General features: G+C 38.7%; 1 protein-coding gene across 1 annotated transcript in view; it reads left to right on the forward strand.

The window, feature by feature from the left end:
* Positions 1-17,522, forward strand: part of LOC124363753 (TELO2-interacting protein 1 homolog) — a 127,879-nt gene that overhangs the window by 108,625 nt on the left and 1,732 nt on the right. Inside the window, exon 22 of the mRNA XM_046819014.1 lies at positions 10,257-10,385. Within this exon, the coding sequence (XP_046674970.1) occupies positions 10,257-10,385 (129 nt within the window). The remainder of the gene's footprint in view (positions 1-10,256; positions 10,386-17,522) is intronic.

Genomic DNA, 17,522 nt, shown 5'->3' on the forward strand with positions numbered 1-17,522 from the left:
GTTGACGTACAACCTAGCGAGACGGAGTCTTAAGAAGAACTGGAGAGATGCCTTGGGGAGCTTTTCTTGTCCGCGTCCTGGACGCCTGATTGGTCGGCAGAAGTCACCTCATACCACGTGACGATCGGACCACTATAGATTTGGAATGCAGGTGTGTGTGTGTGTGTGTGTGTGCGTGTGTGTGTGTGTGTGTGTGTGTGTGTGTGTGTGTGTGTGTGTGTGTGTGTGTGTGTGTGTGTGTGTGTGTGTGTGTGTGTGTGTGTACAAAGATAAGTGGAAATAGATGGCTTATAATAAAAATGGTATCGGACAATGGTGGGCAAAGAGCAGTTCTAAATAACATACAATTCTAATTATTAGTAAAAAACTATATTAATGCGTAAAATTTGATTAATTGATATGACTAAATATGAAAACCTAACATTTCCCGCCTCCTTGAAACATTATAAGGTTTCAAGAGAAAAAGAAAAAAAATAAAATCTTGGCTATGGAATAAGATACATATGGTAATAACACACTTAGTCTAAAGTTGATAAAACCAAATATATAAAACATAGTTAACACAAAGTTACAAACAAAACTCTTGAAAACAAAACTGTTTATTTACATTTGTCATTCCATAGGAAGTGGAAAGACCTTGACAACTGGTCTAGTGAGAACACCATTAATTGTTTTTAAGGTGATCACTCTTACTATTCCATCTGCACCAGGATGCGTTTTGATGACACGTCCCATTGGCCAGGTTAAAGGTGGTGACGGAGCTTGGATGAGCACTAGGTCGCCCACTTGTATGTTAGGCTGTGGTGATGTCCACTTGGAGCGCTGCTGCAGCGAATGAAGATATTCTAGATGCCATCGCTTCCAAATCCTCTGATGGAAGGCTTGTACCAAGTGCCAATGGCGTAGTCTGTTGGTCGAAGTGTTGTGGTGGTCAGCTTCCGGTAGAGCGGCAAGCGGAGTCCCAATCAAAAAATGACCTGGAGTCATGGCTGATAGGTCTGATGGATCAGCGCTGAGTGGAGTTAACGGCCTTGAGTTAAGCATGGCTTCAACCTGAACCGTTAACGTCATGAATTCAGGAAGAGTTAAGATTGTTTCTCCCATTACTCTTCGGAGATGGTGTTTAGCACTTTTTACGGCACTTTCCCAGAGTCCGCCTTGATGAGGGGCAGCTGGAGGATTAAAACGAAAGTCTATGCCCTTTAAACTCGCAAAATGTGAAATTTTGTCCATAGCCGTTGAGGCTTTCACTGTTTCACTTAATATTTTTTTCAAAGATGATTCTGCACCAATGAAGTTAGTTCCGCAGTCTGAATAGATTGTTGAGCACAGACCGCGTCGTGATACAAAACGGGTTAATGCTGCTAAAAAACCCTCGGTGGTTAAATCTGTCACTAACTCAATGTGCACAGCCTTGGTTACCATGCATATAAAAATACACAAATAGACTTTTATTTGTCTAAGAGCTTTAAGATGATGCACTCGCGCACAAAAGGGTCCGGCGTAGTCTACTCCTTTAGACTGAAATGGCCTTGAGGGTGTAACCCGAGAGGCAGGTAGGTCACCCATCAGTGGTGTTCTATTTCTAGGCTTGTGACGAAAGCACGTAGTACATTTGAAAATACGTGAACGTATGGCACTGCGAGCAGAGATGATCCATATCTCTTGTGAGAGAAGAGCCTGAATCGGCTGTGGTCCGGAATGCAGGTGTATCCGGTGGTAGTAATCGATAATCAAGTTTACTACTGGGTGTTGTTTTGGTAGTAGCACGGGGTGTCGTGACTCATAGTTTAGATGGCTATGTTTTAGCCGGCCGCCTACGCGAATAACATCCGCCTCATCGATGAAAGGCTGCAATTTCCGGATTGCGTTGTTACACTGCTCATTCTTTTTTAACAACAAGTATTCTGAAGAAAAAGCTGTTTGCTGTACAAGCTTAAAGATTTTTTGTTTAGCTGTTTTCAATTCAATAACAGACAATAGTTTTGATTTGTCAGTTGAAGATCCATTTTTACAATTGTTGATGAATCTTAAAATATAGGCCATAATTCTGATCAATTTATTCCAAGAGGAAAATTTGGTGAATATTTCCCAATGTTCAACAATAGAGCTTTGTAATACGCTCAGAGGAGTCTCTTTAGTTTCTCTCTCGATTTCCCTTTTATCTTCAAAGAAGGTGAAATGAGGCCAAGTTTGTCGGTCCAGTTTTAGCCACTGGGGACCTTCGAACCATAGTGTATGGTTTTTCAATTGTGATGCTAATAGGCCACGTGATCCGACGTCACTCGGATTGTCGCTTGATGTGACATAATTCCAAAACCGTGACGGAAATGTGTTCTGAATTTCTGCCACTCTATTTGCTACATAGGTTTTCAACTGATACGGTGGTGTTTTTATCCAGTGTAGAGCTACGGTTGAGTCACTCCATAACATGACATGATTGAAAGTAATATTGCTGAATTGTTGAATGCAATAAGTAGCTAATTTTGACAGCAGATGTGCTGCGCAGAGTTCAAGGCGTGGTATTGTGATCTTCTTTAATGGAGATACTCTAGTTTTCGACATGACTTGTCTTATCACTGGAGCCTCATTCATTTGGTTACACTTGATAAAAATGACGGCTGCGACGCCTTTTTCAGACGCGTCACAAAACCCATGAAGTTCTACGCTGCTGGCGGTGTGGAGGGGAAATACGCGATCGATTTTGATGTCACCCAGATGATCCCGTGTGTCGTTCACAAACAATAGCCATTTTTCAGCTAGTTCAGGTGGCAATTGTTCGTCCCATTGGAGCCCTCGTGTCCAAAGGAGCTGCATAAAACTTTTCGCTACCATTATCAGTGGTGATAAGAAGCCGCACGGGTCATACAATCTGGCTATTAAACTTAACACATGTCTCTTAGTTAAGCTACCTCTCTGATGTTTGAAATTGTAGCGAAAGCAATCTTCAACTGGATCCCAATGGAGTCCTAAAATAGAGAACTGCGTAGATTGTGAGTCCTGCAGAAAGCGAGGCGTCTCACGATGAGTAGCTGGTAGTCTGTCCAGAAGTCGGGGTTCGTTCGAAGCCCATTTTCTCAACTCGAATCCTCCCTTCGCCAGTAGCTGGATGAGTTGGTCTTGCAGTTGGATAGCTGATTCTAGTGAAGCACTTCCTGTCACAATGTCATCTATGGAGGTGTGATGCTTCAATGCGTAGGCTGCGTCCGGGAAGGCGTGTCCTTCGTCCTCTGCTAGCCGCGAGAGTGTCTTGATTGCTAAATATGGAGAACTGTTCATCCCATATGTCACTGTTGTTAGCTTAAAAGTAGATATCTCCTGTTCCGGAGTATCTCGCCACAAGATTAACTGAAAGTTTTGATCTTCAGGATGCACTAAGATCTGTCGATACATTTGTTTTATATCACATGAAAACACTATAGCGTGAGAGCGGAAGTTTATTAAAATACTGGAAATGTCTGGTTGTAGTTTTCTTCCAGTTAGTAGCACGTCGTTCAAGGACAAACCTGAAGTGGTCTTGTTGCTTGCGTCAAAAACAGTCCTTAGCTTGGTAGTAGAGCTGCTTTCCTTTATTACTCCGTGGTGGGGTAAATAGTAGTGCGGTTCGTCGGCGTGATGTTTATCCAAAAGTGTCATATGACCTGTTGCTTTGTAGTCTTTCATAAAATTCCTGTACAGTTCAGCGAATTGTGGTTGGGTTTGAAACTTCCTTTCTAAGGATACAAAACGTCTTTCTGCGGCTACTCGAGATGAGCCTAAACAGCTGGGTTCTGTTTTGAACGGTAATCTAACAACATACCGTCCGTCTCCATTTCGCGTATGAGTACTATCAAAAAGTTCATCACACTTTGTTTCTTCAATGCTTTTGTGATTGATGATAGGCGGTTCCTCTTGAACCCAAAATTTTTGTAATGCTGTGTGAAGCGAGTTGTCGTGAGTAGACAAAAGTGCAATCGAATAGTTACTAACTGGCTCTGTCGGGGTGACACAAGGAGCTGTTCCCATAAGTATGAAGCCGAACTGAGTGCCGATCAGATGTGGCAGTCCCGGTCCTAAACTATGATTTTCTTGTGTGAAGACAGTGGGTATTATGGTTCCACCCAACAATACATCAATGCCGCAAGGGGTGTCAAAAGTCGGATCCGCTAAGGTGTAATGCTTAACTAGATGCGACAACTCTGGACTTATTTTCGCCCTTGGGAGGTTCACAGATATTTTATCCAAGATGTGGAACTCCTGATCAGGAGCTATGAGCTGACCTGACAAAGTGTTGACTTGAAGAGATAACATGCCACGTGTGTTAGAGGCATGCTGTGATAAACCAGCAATTTGAATGTTTGAATGATAACGTCTTGCTCCTAGCAATGAGGCTGCCTGACACGTTATTAGATTACAAGTACTTCCGGAATCCAGTAATCCACGGAAAACATGGGATTGTCCATTTTCAGCAGTTAGTTTCACTAAGATGGTACCTAAGAGTACCGTTGACTGGTGTGGCGGATGCACAGGTGGCAGCGTCTTAGTCGTAGACAGCGTGACTGGAGTGGGACTCGTGACGTCAGCTGGAGGAGGTGTTCCCGCTACTCTCACCTGTGGTATCGATCGATGATGAGTCGTGTTGTGACGTCGCTCCACAGCTGATTGATGACGTGTCGAGTATTGATTGCTTGCTTCACTTCGCTCAGTTGCGCCTGACTGGAGATGTAGCAATGTGTGATGTCGTTTGCGACACCGTTTACAAGTAAGCGATGATTGACATTGAGGCAAATTATGATCTCTCAAGCACGAGAAGCATTTTCAAGTTGAAACCTTTCAGCTGGTGAAAGCTTTAGAAATGTGGGACAAACATGGATTTTGTGATCAGAGTTACCACAAGCAAAACAACTGCTACTATTTATATTGTGAGCTGTTACTAAAGCGGTGGGTTTGTGTTTGTCTTCAAACCGCGTGACCTTTTGAGATCGGTGATTGAAAGCTTTAACTGGAGCTTTCTTTGCTGACGAGTGGAGGTCTGCATCTTCACTCATGTTACATTCTGTGTTCAGAAACAAGATTATGTCTTTGACTGTAGGCAAAGTGTGTGTTTCCTCTTCGTTCGAGGACCTAAAAGATTCTAGACGTTTGCGTAAATCTCCATCTAATTTACGAAGTAACAATGCTGAAAGCAAAGGGTTGGCTTGTGTGGTTACGTCACACTCAATGACCTTCAAAGCCTCACTGTGTTCATGGAAAGTGTTCACGAATGTTCTGAGTCCTCGTACTGACTGACTGCTAACATCGGGTAAATCTATCAAATGATTCAAATGTAGAGTAACCAAGCGTCTTGTTGAGTGATAACGCTGACGTAAGATATTGTACACAATTAGATAATTTGCTGTACTAATGTTGAAATTCTTGATTAAAGCGAGGGGTTCGCCAGAAAGAATCGAGAGCAAATATTGGAATTTGACTACACTTGTTAAGGCGGTGTTGCGATGCACAGTGCTATCATACAAGTTGATAAAGGACAGCCACTTGGCGGGGTCGCCAGAGAAGTGGTGAAGCTCTAGGCGCGGCAGATTGATATGTGACAGCGTCGCTAGGGGGGTTTGCCGCTCACTGTGTACCGACGGTGTTGACGGCGCTTCCTCAGGAGACATAGCGGACTCTATCAAACCAGAAATCTGAACGAAAAGATCGTTAATTTCGTCTTGATCCGTAGAGAGTCTTTCCACGGACAATTCTTCGGTCGTTGCAACCTCCACGATCCTAGCTAAATTAGCTTCGAAGTCATTCCGTTTTTTGGAAACTTCGCTCAGATAGCTGTTTAACGTACGTTGAACAACATGAGTTAAAGGGATTTCGCTCTTAACTATTTTTTCAACTTCTTTTAGAATTTTGGTAAATCTATTCTTAACTAGCAGCGTCAACCTTTCATAGGTACTGACTTTGATTGGAGCCATGATTGGTTAGTGAATATTTAACTTAAAACATGAAATTACTACAGCAAACTAAATAACCAACTAAATTATAATCAATGACAATTATGAGAAATTAATTAACCCTTGATAATGTAACAATATTTCAAATAAACAATACACAATAAAAATCATCAATCACCTATGATAATTGGTTACACAATATTTCCAGAGACGTTGTAGTTAAACACTAATACAAGATATTTCAATTTCCTCTCATAATAAATTCTTACTTAATTATTATGACAATCACAAATGAGATACAATAGTTGGCAAAACAATAAATGTTGCAAGTGTAATGCAATGTAGTGTATAGACAATGGATGTAAGGTATAAGATGTGTCAATGTTTGTTTACAAACAATGCGTTTAAAAATGTAATGTGGTATGTAAGAGTAGTGGGGGGTGAGTGTTCAAGATGGCCGCGCGTCCCTTGGGGACGCTAACTTTTGGCGCTACAAATACTAGTCTCTTACACAATGGAAACACAATGTCTTATTTTCCAGCACCAAATAAAGTTTATTTCTCCATAGTCTGATGAAAATCCGGGTCGACAGGACCAAAAAAAAAAATGTGTGATATCCGGTCAGAAGGACCCAAAGATATGTTAGATCCGGCTTGGCGGACCGCAATTATTCGAAGGACCAATAAAATGTCTAATATTTAAAAACTCATACTTCGATAGCTGAGCAGGTGGAGCCCATACATTGATTTTCTAAGGAATAACTCTTAGTCGTTTGGGAAAAATAAAAATACGAATGAGATCACAAAACATAATATTAGGAAAAAAGGGCACACAATTAGAGCAAAATACAAGTGTTAAAATGATTTTCTTCTTCTGTTAAATTGTCCAAAAATGTCCGAATTAGTTGAGGATTTTAAATCTTGGTTGAAAAGAAGATTGTCTTTAGTTGCGAAGGACCATAATAAGAATGATGAAACACTGTTACCTTGCACCGTCCATTGTCTGATTCCTCGACACACATGAAGTTGGGTTGATTGTAGTTCGACCTGGGTTGATTCCAAGGAACGTTGCGCTGGTGGAGTCCTTGCTGAGGGATGAAGATTCCACCATGAAGATTCCACCTTCACTTGACACTGTTTTCGGTTCACTCACGAACGTTGCGACAAAGTTACTTTTGGCTCGTTAACCAAATAATGTCCGGCTCGAAGGGACTGTTAACTGCCATAGAACGGCTTGCGGTTCACAAGAGACAAGACAAAGGGACACGGCCCGAACTTGGTTAGAGCTGGTGTTGACGTACAACCTAGCGAGACAGAGTCTTAAGAAGAACTGGAGAGATGCCTTGGGGAGCTTTTCTTGTCCGCGTCCTGGACGCCTGATTGGTCGGCAGAAGTCACCTCATACCACGTGACGATCGGACCACTATAGATTTGGAATGCAGGTGGGTGTGTGTGTGTGTGTGTGTGTGTACAAAGATAAGTGGAAATAGATGGCTTATAATAAAAATGGTATCGGACAATGGTGGGCAAAGAGCAGTTCTAAATAACATACAATTCTAATTATTAGTAAAAACTATATTAATGCGTAAAATTTGATTAATTGATATGACTAAATATGAAAACCTAACACTAAATAATAGAGGTCTTTATTTATGCTTCAAAACAAAACTTGTTGAGAAATGAGGAGGTACACCACACTATACACAACAACCAAAAACCTATTGTTTTCTGGAGCCAAGCTTTTTAACAAACTTCCTGAAGACACTGAAAAGACAACTACATGACTGGCTGGTGAAGAAGTCCATCTGCAGTATGGAAGAATTCTATTGCATCCTCGACCTTTAAGTTTTGTTGCGTTGTTTAAATTTATTCTATTCTAATTTGTAACCAATTTATTCTTTTCACTATTAATTTATCTTGTGACAATAATATTTTGTTCTCAATGATCATGAATAAAGATTTCTCTATTTGAAGCCATTCAGTTGTAGCTGATGGGAAAACACAACTCGTTGATGAATTATTTAGATAGTCTACAACTGCTAAGGATTTCTCTATTCTAGTCTCTATTTGAAGCCATTCTTGTAGCTGATGGAAAAACACAACTCATTGATGAATTATTGTATGACTCAACTCAACTCGACTCTACTCAGTAATATTGTATGACACTATACTTATCTTGATGATAACGTAATAAAGATATTTTTTTTTTATTATTATTATTTAGAAAGTCTAGAACTGCTAAGGATTTCTCTATTCTATTCTCTATTTGAAGCCATTCTTGTAGCTGATGGGAAAACACAACTCGATGAATTATTTAGAAAGTCTAGAACTGCTAAGGATTTCTCTATTCTATTCTCTATTTGAAGCCATTCTTGTAGCTGATGGAAAAACACAACTCGTTGATGAATTATTTAGAAAGTCTAGAACTGTTAAGGATTTCTCTATTCTATTCTCTATTTGAAGCCATTCTTGTAGCTGATGGAAGAACACAACTCGTTGATGAATTATTTAGAAAGTCTAGAACTGTTAAGGATTTCTCTATTCTATTCTCTATTTGAAGCCATTCAGTTGTAGCTGATGGGAAAACACAACTCGTTGATGAATTATTTAGAAAGTCTAGAACTGTTAAGGATTTCTCTATTCTATTCTCTATTTGAAGCCATTCTTGTAGCTGATGGAAAAACACAACTCATTGATGAATTATTTAGAAAGTCTAGAACTGCTAAGGATTTCTCTATTCCATTCTCTATTTGAAGCCATTCTTGTAGCTGATGGGAAAACACAACTCGTTGATGAATTATTTAGAAAGTCTAGAACTGCTAAGGATTTCTCTATTCTATTCTCTATTTGAAGCTATTCTTGTAGCTGATGGAAAAACACAACTCATTGATGAATTATTTAGAAAGTCTAGAACTGCTAAGGATTTCTCTATTCCATTCTCTATTTGAAGCCATTCTTGTAGCTGATGGAAAAACACAACTCATTGATGAATTATTTAGAAAGTCTAGAACTGCTAAGGATTTCTCTATTCCATTCTCTATTTGAAGCCATTCTTGTAGCTGATGGAAAAAACACAACTCATTGATGAATTATTTAGAAAGTCTAGAACTGTTAAGGATTTCTCTATTCTATTCTCTATTTGAAGCCATTCTTGTAGCTGATGGAAAAACACAACTCATTGATGAATTATTTAGAAAGTCTAGAACTGCTAAGGATTTCTCTATTCCATTCTCTATTTGAAGCCATTCTTGTAGCTGATGGGAAAACACAACTCGTTGATGAATTATTTAGAAAGTCTAGAACTGTTAAGGATTTCTCTATTCTATTCTCTATTTGAAGCCATTCTTGTAGCTGATGGAAAAACACAACTCGTTGATGAATTATTTAGAAAGTCTAGAACTGCTAAGGATTTCTCTATTCTATTCTCTATTTGAAGCTATTCTTGTAGCTGATGGAAAAACACAACTCGTTGATGAATTATTTAGAAAGTCTAGAACTGCTAAGGATTCTGAGAATGATTTATTTATTTGTAATCAGTTTGGGTTTAACCGAGGTACTTGTACAGATCGTTGCAGGACGGTCAAACATTGTTGCTAAAAAGCCACTTTATAAAGTAACTATAATCCTTATTGTGCTAATAACTAATTGTACTTGTTATTATTATACAGTATAAATATATGTTATTGTTAACTCTTGGTGTTATACAATACTGTTTCATGTAAGGAATAACTATTATTGTTGTAATATGTTACCAGAGTAATGTCAATTTTCATAACAAATACTCTGTTGCAAGTTTTATCAATATAAAAAAATTAAGTCCTATCAAACTATATATTATCTGAAACTAAAAAAAATATATAAATAGCTCTTATTTTGGAAATTTGATTTAGTACAAATATAACACTTCTGTTGGTATGGTCCCACCCCCTAAAACAAAAGAATACATAAAAAAAAGTTTCAAATAACAAGAATTTACTTATAAAGAATGTATAGTAAAAAAGACGTTTATATAAAAAAAAATTATTTATGACCATGCATAATCAAATAACTTTTAGGGTTTCTTATATTTTTTGTAAAATACCCTTGCAAAACCTGGAAAAGTGGCCTGCCCATAGGGGTAATTTAGTTGTCAGTCCTTGGGTTAATATTATTACATTAATTAAAATTTGAATAATTTTAAAAATTTACACTACTGACTCCTTCGGGCATGGAGCTAAGAGTCAGACAGATTAGGAAATCTTTATTCTAATTTTATTGTGCTTACACCTAATTATGGTTTGGGTTATAATTTATCATGTTTTATTGAATGTTTATTGAACAATTTTAATGTCACCAGGAGCTGTGCCAAAGTTTGTACCGGCAGCTGGCCTTCGTTCACAGAGACCTTGTGTGGCTTCAGCTCTCATCTGTCTGGTCTCCGGTCTCTGAACTGAGGCACCCATCCTCAGAGTTCTGCTTGATAAAGGTGAGTTGGAAAAGCTGAGGCAGCCAACTCCCAAGTTCTGTCTGATAACGTCACCAGGAGCTGTGCCAAAGTTTGTACCGGCAGCTGGCCTTCGTTCACGGAGACATTGTGTGGCTTCAGCTCTCATCTGTCTGGTCTCCAGTCTCTGAACTGAGGCACCCAACCTCCTTGTTCTCTATTATAAAGTTCAGTAATTACAATTCAGGCACCTGACCTCAGCGTTTTCTTTGATAGAGGTGTAGGAGTAGAGTTGAGGCATCTAACCTCCTTGTTCTCTCTTATAAAGTTCAGTAATTAGAGTTCAGGCACCTGACCTCCGCATTTTCTTTGATAGAGGTGTAGGAGTAGAGTTGAGGCATCTAACCTCCTTGTTCTCTCTTATAAAGTTCAGTAATTAGAGTTCAGGCACCTGACCTCAGCGTTTTCTTTGATAGAGGTGTAGGAGTAGAGTTGAGGCATCTAACCTCCTTGTTCTCTCTTATAAAGTTCAGTAATTAGACTTCAGGCACCTGACCTCAGCGTTTTCTTTGATAGAGGTGTAGGAGTAGAGTTGAGGCATCTAACCTCCTTGTTCTCTCTTATAAAGTTCAGTAATTAGAGTTCAGGCACCTGACCTCAGCGTTTTCTTTGATAGAAGTGTGGGAGTAGAGTTGAGGCATCTAACCTCCTTGTTCTCTCTTATAAAGTTCAGTAATTAGAGTTCAGGCACCTGACCTCCGCGTTTTCTTTGATAGAGGTGTAGGAGTAGAGTTGAGGCATCTAACCTCCTTGTTCTCTCTTATAAAGTTCAGTAATTAGAGTTCAGGCACCTGACCTCCGTGTTTTCTTTGATAGAGGTGTAGGAGTAGAGTTGAGGCATCTAACCTCCTTGTTCTCTCTTATAAAGTTCAGTAATTAGAGTTCAGGCACCTGACCTCCGCGTTTTCTTTGATAGAGGTGTAGGAGTAGAGTTGAGGCATCTAACCTCCTTGTTCTCTCTTATAAAGTTCAGTAATTAGAGTTCAGGCACCTGACCTCAGCGTTTTCTTTGATAGAGGTGTAGGAGTAGAGTTGAGGCATCTAACCTCCTTGTTCTCTCTTATAAAGTTCAGTAATTGTGAGGCGGAAAGCAAAAAGGGACCTCTTGTCTCAAATTTTTTATTTTGAGTGTTTTATATTTTTTATTATAAGCAATTAATTTCTAACAATTCGGTGCAAAAATCATATTGATACGAGTTTATTTGACCGAGTTATCATGGTTTGAATTTTTAAAAAATAAAATAAGGATTTTTGAGAAAAACACATTTAAACAATTCAAAGAGGTATAAAATATTTATTTATCATATTTAAAGAAATAAATTTTATATAAAAATTAAAGCTTATATTTTGTCTTTTGATTGGTATATTTGTATTTTTCAAATGTCTCCAAATTTTGTTTATTGTAGTGGTTAGACTGAACGCTTGCGGCGCTTCTTTGAAGGTCCTAGGACTGCAGCAGGATTGTCAGGCTCAGGATCTGCTGCTGCAACCAAGAACCAAGATCTTAATAGACCATAAAACTACATATATATTGCATATAATATGTTATATACATATGTAATATATTTTATATAATCTTTAATATTTTTTAAATTCACTTGCATAATGGGGTAACCCCCCCCCCCCAACCAGTCATGATGAACAAAAACATTTTTCAAGATACTGGTTTTATCTAATTATTTTAAACATAGATAATTATGTTATTGAAACAATAACAAGTTCCTCTGTAAACTTACTCTACAAACTAAACAGAAGAATTTGTCAATTAATACATTAGATGAAAACAATAAAAGTTTTACCTAAAACAATCTATTGACGTTACAAATTTTAGATAATTACCTGCCATTGCTTCTGTAGCTTGCTCAGGTTCTACTGGAGGACATAACGTATCCTTGAACTCCTCTTTACAATACTGCCTGATGTTTTTATGTAAGTATTCCTGCGTTGCGTGTCATTCCTTCTGGGATGATTTCATCTGGGAAGCCGTGTGGTCCATCTTGTAAAGCGAATATCTGATGCACAAACTCGTTCCCATCTAGCTCAGTTTTGCAGTGTACTTTGCCTTTGTATTCAACACTAAACTCAAAATGGTTGTATTGCGTAATGTGAGCGATCTTTTTGGCACTATGGTTTTGAAAGAAACGTAACCAGTCATAGGTTTTTAGAGCTACTTCACCTTTTTCGTTTCCAACCATAACTGCTGAGTTTACACGTTTAGATGGTGTTGATTTTTTCAATACAATCAACTAAGTCGGACAGAGATGACACATTAGTTACTCTAAACTTCTTTTTCAAATAGACCAATGCCCAATCACATGCGAATTTGGTGTGACCTACTGGCATGAAAGACAACACAATTTTCTTATTTTTTGTGTTCGCAAATCCTCCATTGCTAAGTAACCCATCAAAATATTGTTTTTGTTTTGCCCTACACAATTATCAGCGTGGATATACATCACGTCTTCTCCAGAACTGTTGCTTTCCAAATAGTGGTCAAATAGGCTAACTATGAGATTAGAACCTTTCGTCGTACTGACACTTTCAGGAATGAGATAGTTTATCTGTTGATTTTTCGTTTCGCACATCACCCCAAAAATGCCTACTTTGAACGGCACTAAGAAAGTATATGGGGCCAGGCTGCATTGGATTGCTTGGTATGTGCACTTGTTGTGCCATATCAAAGCTGTAGTGCACTGTAGATGTGTCACCATTTTCTAAATTCTCTCTAGTTTTTTTAATTGTGTCATTATAGTGATTTCTTTCTTTAGCAACAGTTTCCAAGTGTAGTGTCATTTTTTCCAAGGTTTGCATTTTGATCTCTTCAGAAACTGAAGCCTTTTCTGCCCCAGATGTATAATGTTTTTGGCATATAGCACATAGATCAGACCTCGGCTTCATAACTACAATATCAGGACAAATATCTCTCCAAATGTTAGTAAAGATTTTTTTGATGCACAGGCTTTTCTTGCATTTCATCAGTGAATGAAGCTCTATACTTGTCATAAATCTTAAACTTTAGAATCACTTGAAGGAAGCAGTTTTAAGCTGGTGTTTGTAAACTGTCTTGCTTCTTCCGGGAAGAATAATGGCATGCTGTTCAGCATTAGTTCTGCAGGAACTTTACCACAAACTCAGTGTCTTTAATGCTGTAACATTTTTTTTAACTTTCCCTGTGTTTCCGTGTGCTGTGGCAATCAATCCTGAAGTGTTGTACATCTTGGTTAGGCGTTTTAACCTTTTTATTTTAATATTATGAGCAAACATGTATGTGTTTTTGCAAACTGGCCTACCTTTGAGATAGAACGTTGTTCGAGAATTTTTTTCTTTCAGTGTTTTTCCGGTGAGATCTTGAGGTTAGTGTTGTATCATTCGTTAGGCTACGAAAGTTGGCCTAATATGACTTGGTCTAATTTATTTACATGGCCGTGGTAATGGTCTAGCTCAGCACATTCGTATCGCATTTCTACAAATTCTTCAGCAGAAAAAACATACCAGAAACAATTTCCCTTACAACCACAACTAGTTCCTTTAAAATTCTGAACTATGTTGCGATCGTTCACCGCGTCAAAAGTGTCTACTAAATTGGCAGCAACATCCACCATTACAAGGTTATGGCCACCATCGTTTTCGTCTAGCACTTGTTGATTATTAGCCTCTATTTCAATGATAACATTTTCAATATTAATAACATCAAACATTATTACCTGCATCTGCCACCAGCATATCTTGTATTTCATCAACTTTTGGAATATCATTGAGCAAAGAAATGTCAGCAATATTAACTGAAGTGTCTTGTTCGGGTAGGCCTATCGGTTCCTCTTCATCTTCACTACTTGATTCGTCACTGCTTAAAGGCCTTTCAGAGAAATAATCCGCGTAAACACTGTAGTCCTCATCACTAATATTTTGATTGTTACCAAAACTTAAACTATTTAAAACATTCAAAACTTTATCTTCATCCATTTCGCTGATAAATGTTTACGAACAACTAGCACAACAACAACAGGGGAAGCTTTGATTTAGCTTATTATGGACCACTTTGTTTGTCAGCTGTTAATGGCTGCCAACCGTATTGTAAGTAATTGTACTGGAATGTAAAAAAAACGTATAGTTTACTAATAATACTAACTACTATAATTTATTAATTATAGTTATTATTTTAAAAGAAACACTAAACAAAATCCTATTAACAGTTGCTTATAATACATCTAGAATATTCAACTAGCTGAGAAAGACTCCAACTTGATTAAATCACAACGCAACAGCTGGCAGGTTTCTGTTGAAGGGCAATGTTTTCTAGGACCAGAAAACGTTCTACCTTTAGCTCCCGCTCGTCCTAGTTCCAACAAATGTCAACAGAATTCAGGAGAAGCCTCTCTTTGAAGCGCTTTACGTAAATCCAAGCATTTTAGAAAAGGGACCTGTTGTCTGCTCCATGTTATAACTCCATAACGACAAGAGGTCCCTTTTCTCAAGCACGACATATGTCTCATTTTCGTTGTTTTTCGAGTAATATCTGGTCGAATACTAACATACCATTCGATTTACATTGCAGAATGATAGTTAGAGAACAATAATCGACTAAAAACAGAAAATCGATGTATTTGACCCAAATCACTCATTTGGCCTGTACTGAAAATTTTACTCGCCCGATCAAGAGGTCCCTTTTTGCTTTCCGCCTCACAATTAGAGTTCAGGCACCTGACCTCCGCGTTTTCTTTGATAGAAGTGTGGGAGTAGAGTTGAGGCATCTAACCTCCTTGTTCTCTATGATAAAGTTCAGTAATTAGAGTTCAGGCACCTGACCTCCGCGTTTTCTTTGATAGAGGTGTAGGAGTAGAGTTGAGGCATCTAACCTCCTTGTTCTCTCTTATAAAGTTCAGTAATTAGAGTTCAGGCACCTGACCTCAGCGTTTTCTTTGATAGAAGTGTAGGAGTAGAGTTGAGGCATCTAACCTCCTTGTTCTCTCTTATAAAGTTCAGTAATTAGAGTTCAGGCACCTGACCTCAGCGTTTTCTTTGATAGAGGTGTAGGAGTAGAGTTGAGGCATCTAACCTCCTTGTTCTCTCTTATAAAGTTCAGTAATTAGAGTTCAGGCACCTGACCTCCGTGTTTTCTTTGATAGAGGTGTAGGAGTAGAGTTGAGGCATCTAACCTCCTTGTTCTCTCTTATAAAGTTCAGTAATTAGAGTTCAGGCACCTGACCTCCGCGTTTTCTTTGATAGAGGTGTAGGAGTAGAGTTGAGGCATCTAACCTCCTTGTTCTCTCTTATAAAGTTCAGTAATTAGAGTTCTGGCACCTGACCTCAGAGTTTTCTTTGATAGAGGTGTAGGAGTAGAGTTGAGGCATCTAACCTCCTTGTTCTCTATGATAAAGTTCAGTAATTAGAGTTCAGGCACCTGACCTCCGCGTTTTCTTTGATAGAAGTGTGGGAGTAGAGTTGAGGCATCTAACCTCCTTGTTCTCTCTTATAAAGTTCAGTAATTAGAGTTCAGGCACCTGACCTCCGCGTTTTCTTTGATAGAGGTGTAGGAGTAGAGTTGAGGCATCTAACCTCCTTGTTCTCTCTTATAAAGTTCAGTAATTAGAGTTCAGGCACCTGACCTCAGCGTTTTCTTTGATAGAAGTGTAGGAGTAGAGTTGAGGCATCTAACCTCCTTGTTCTCTCTTATAAAGTTCAGTAATTAGAGTTCAGGCACCTGACCTCAGCGTTTTCTTTGATAGAGGTGTAGGAGTAGAGTTAAGGCATCTAACCTCCTTGTTCTCTCTTATAAAGTTCAGTAATTAGAGTTCAGGCACCTGACCTCCGCGTTTTCTTTGATAGAGGTGTAGGAGTAGAGTTGAGGCATCTAACCTCCTTGTTCTCTCTTTTAAAGTTCAGTAATTAGAGTTCAAGCACCTGACCTCCGCGTTTTCTTTGATAGAGGTGTAGGAGTAGAGTTGAGGCATCTAACCTCCTTGTTCTCTCTTATAAAGTTCAGTAATTAGAGTTCAGGCACCTGACCTCAGCGTTTTCTTTGATAGAGGTGTAGGAGTAGAGTTGAGGCATCTAACCTCCTTGTTCTCTATGATAAAGTTCAGTAACTAGAGTTCAGGCACCTGACCTCCGCGTTTTCTTTGATAGAAGTGTGGGAGTAGAGTTGAGGCATCTAACCTCCTTGTTCTCTCTTATAAAGTTCAGTAATTAGAGTTCAGGCACCTGACCTCAGCGTTTTCTTTGATAGAGGTGTAGGAGTAGAGTTGAGGCATCTAACCTCCTTGTTCTCTCTTATAAAGTTCAGTAATTAGAGTTCAGGCACCTGACCTCAGCGTTTTCTTTGATAGAGGTGTAGGAGTAGAGTTGAGGCATCTAACCTCCTTGTTCTCTCTTATAAAGTTCAGTAATTAGAGTTCAGGCACCTGACCTCCGCGTTTTCTTTGATAGAGGTGTAGGAGTAGAGTTGAGGCATCTAACCTCCTTGTTCTCTCTTATAAAGTTCAGTAATTAGAGTTCAGGCACCTGACCTCAGCGTTTTCTGTGATAGAGGTGTAGGAGTAGAGTTGAGGCATCTAACCTCCTTGTTCTCTCTTATAAAGTTCAGTAATTAGAGTTCAGGCACCTGACCTCAGCGTTTTCTTTGATAGAGGTGTAGGAGTAGAGTTGAGGCATCTAACCTCCTTGTTATCTATGATAAAGTTCAGTAATTAGAGTTCAGGCACCTGACCTCCGTGTTTTCTTTGATAGAAGTGTGGGAGTAGAGTTGAGGCATCTAACCTCCTTGTTCTCTATGATAGGGTTGAGTGAGTACAGTTGGGGCAATCTCACTGAGGTTCAATGCAACATTTCAAGACTGTAGCTCATTTTATTACTATGAGATAGAAATATAGAAAATCACATTGAAGATAACTTTGTACATCACCTAGAAAACAAAAGATAAAATGTGTTAGGCTACTGATTGTTAATGTTCAACCAAATTCCGTAGTTGGACATATGCCATCATGGATTTTTTCTTGTCTATGTAGAAGTGAAGTAGCATGGATGAAATCTTTCTTGAGATATCTAGCAACATGATACATTCCAATTTTTGTTCATTAACTAGGATTTTATATCAGTGTTTAAATATAAAAGAACAAACGC

This window comes from Homalodisca vitripennis, chromosome 5 (assembly GCF_021130785.1).
Source record: "Homalodisca vitripennis isolate AUS2020 chromosome 5, UT_GWSS_2.1, whole genome shotgun sequence".
In the NCBI taxonomy this organism is placed as follows: domain Eukaryota; kingdom Metazoa; phylum Arthropoda; class Insecta; order Hemiptera; family Cicadellidae; genus Homalodisca; species Homalodisca vitripennis.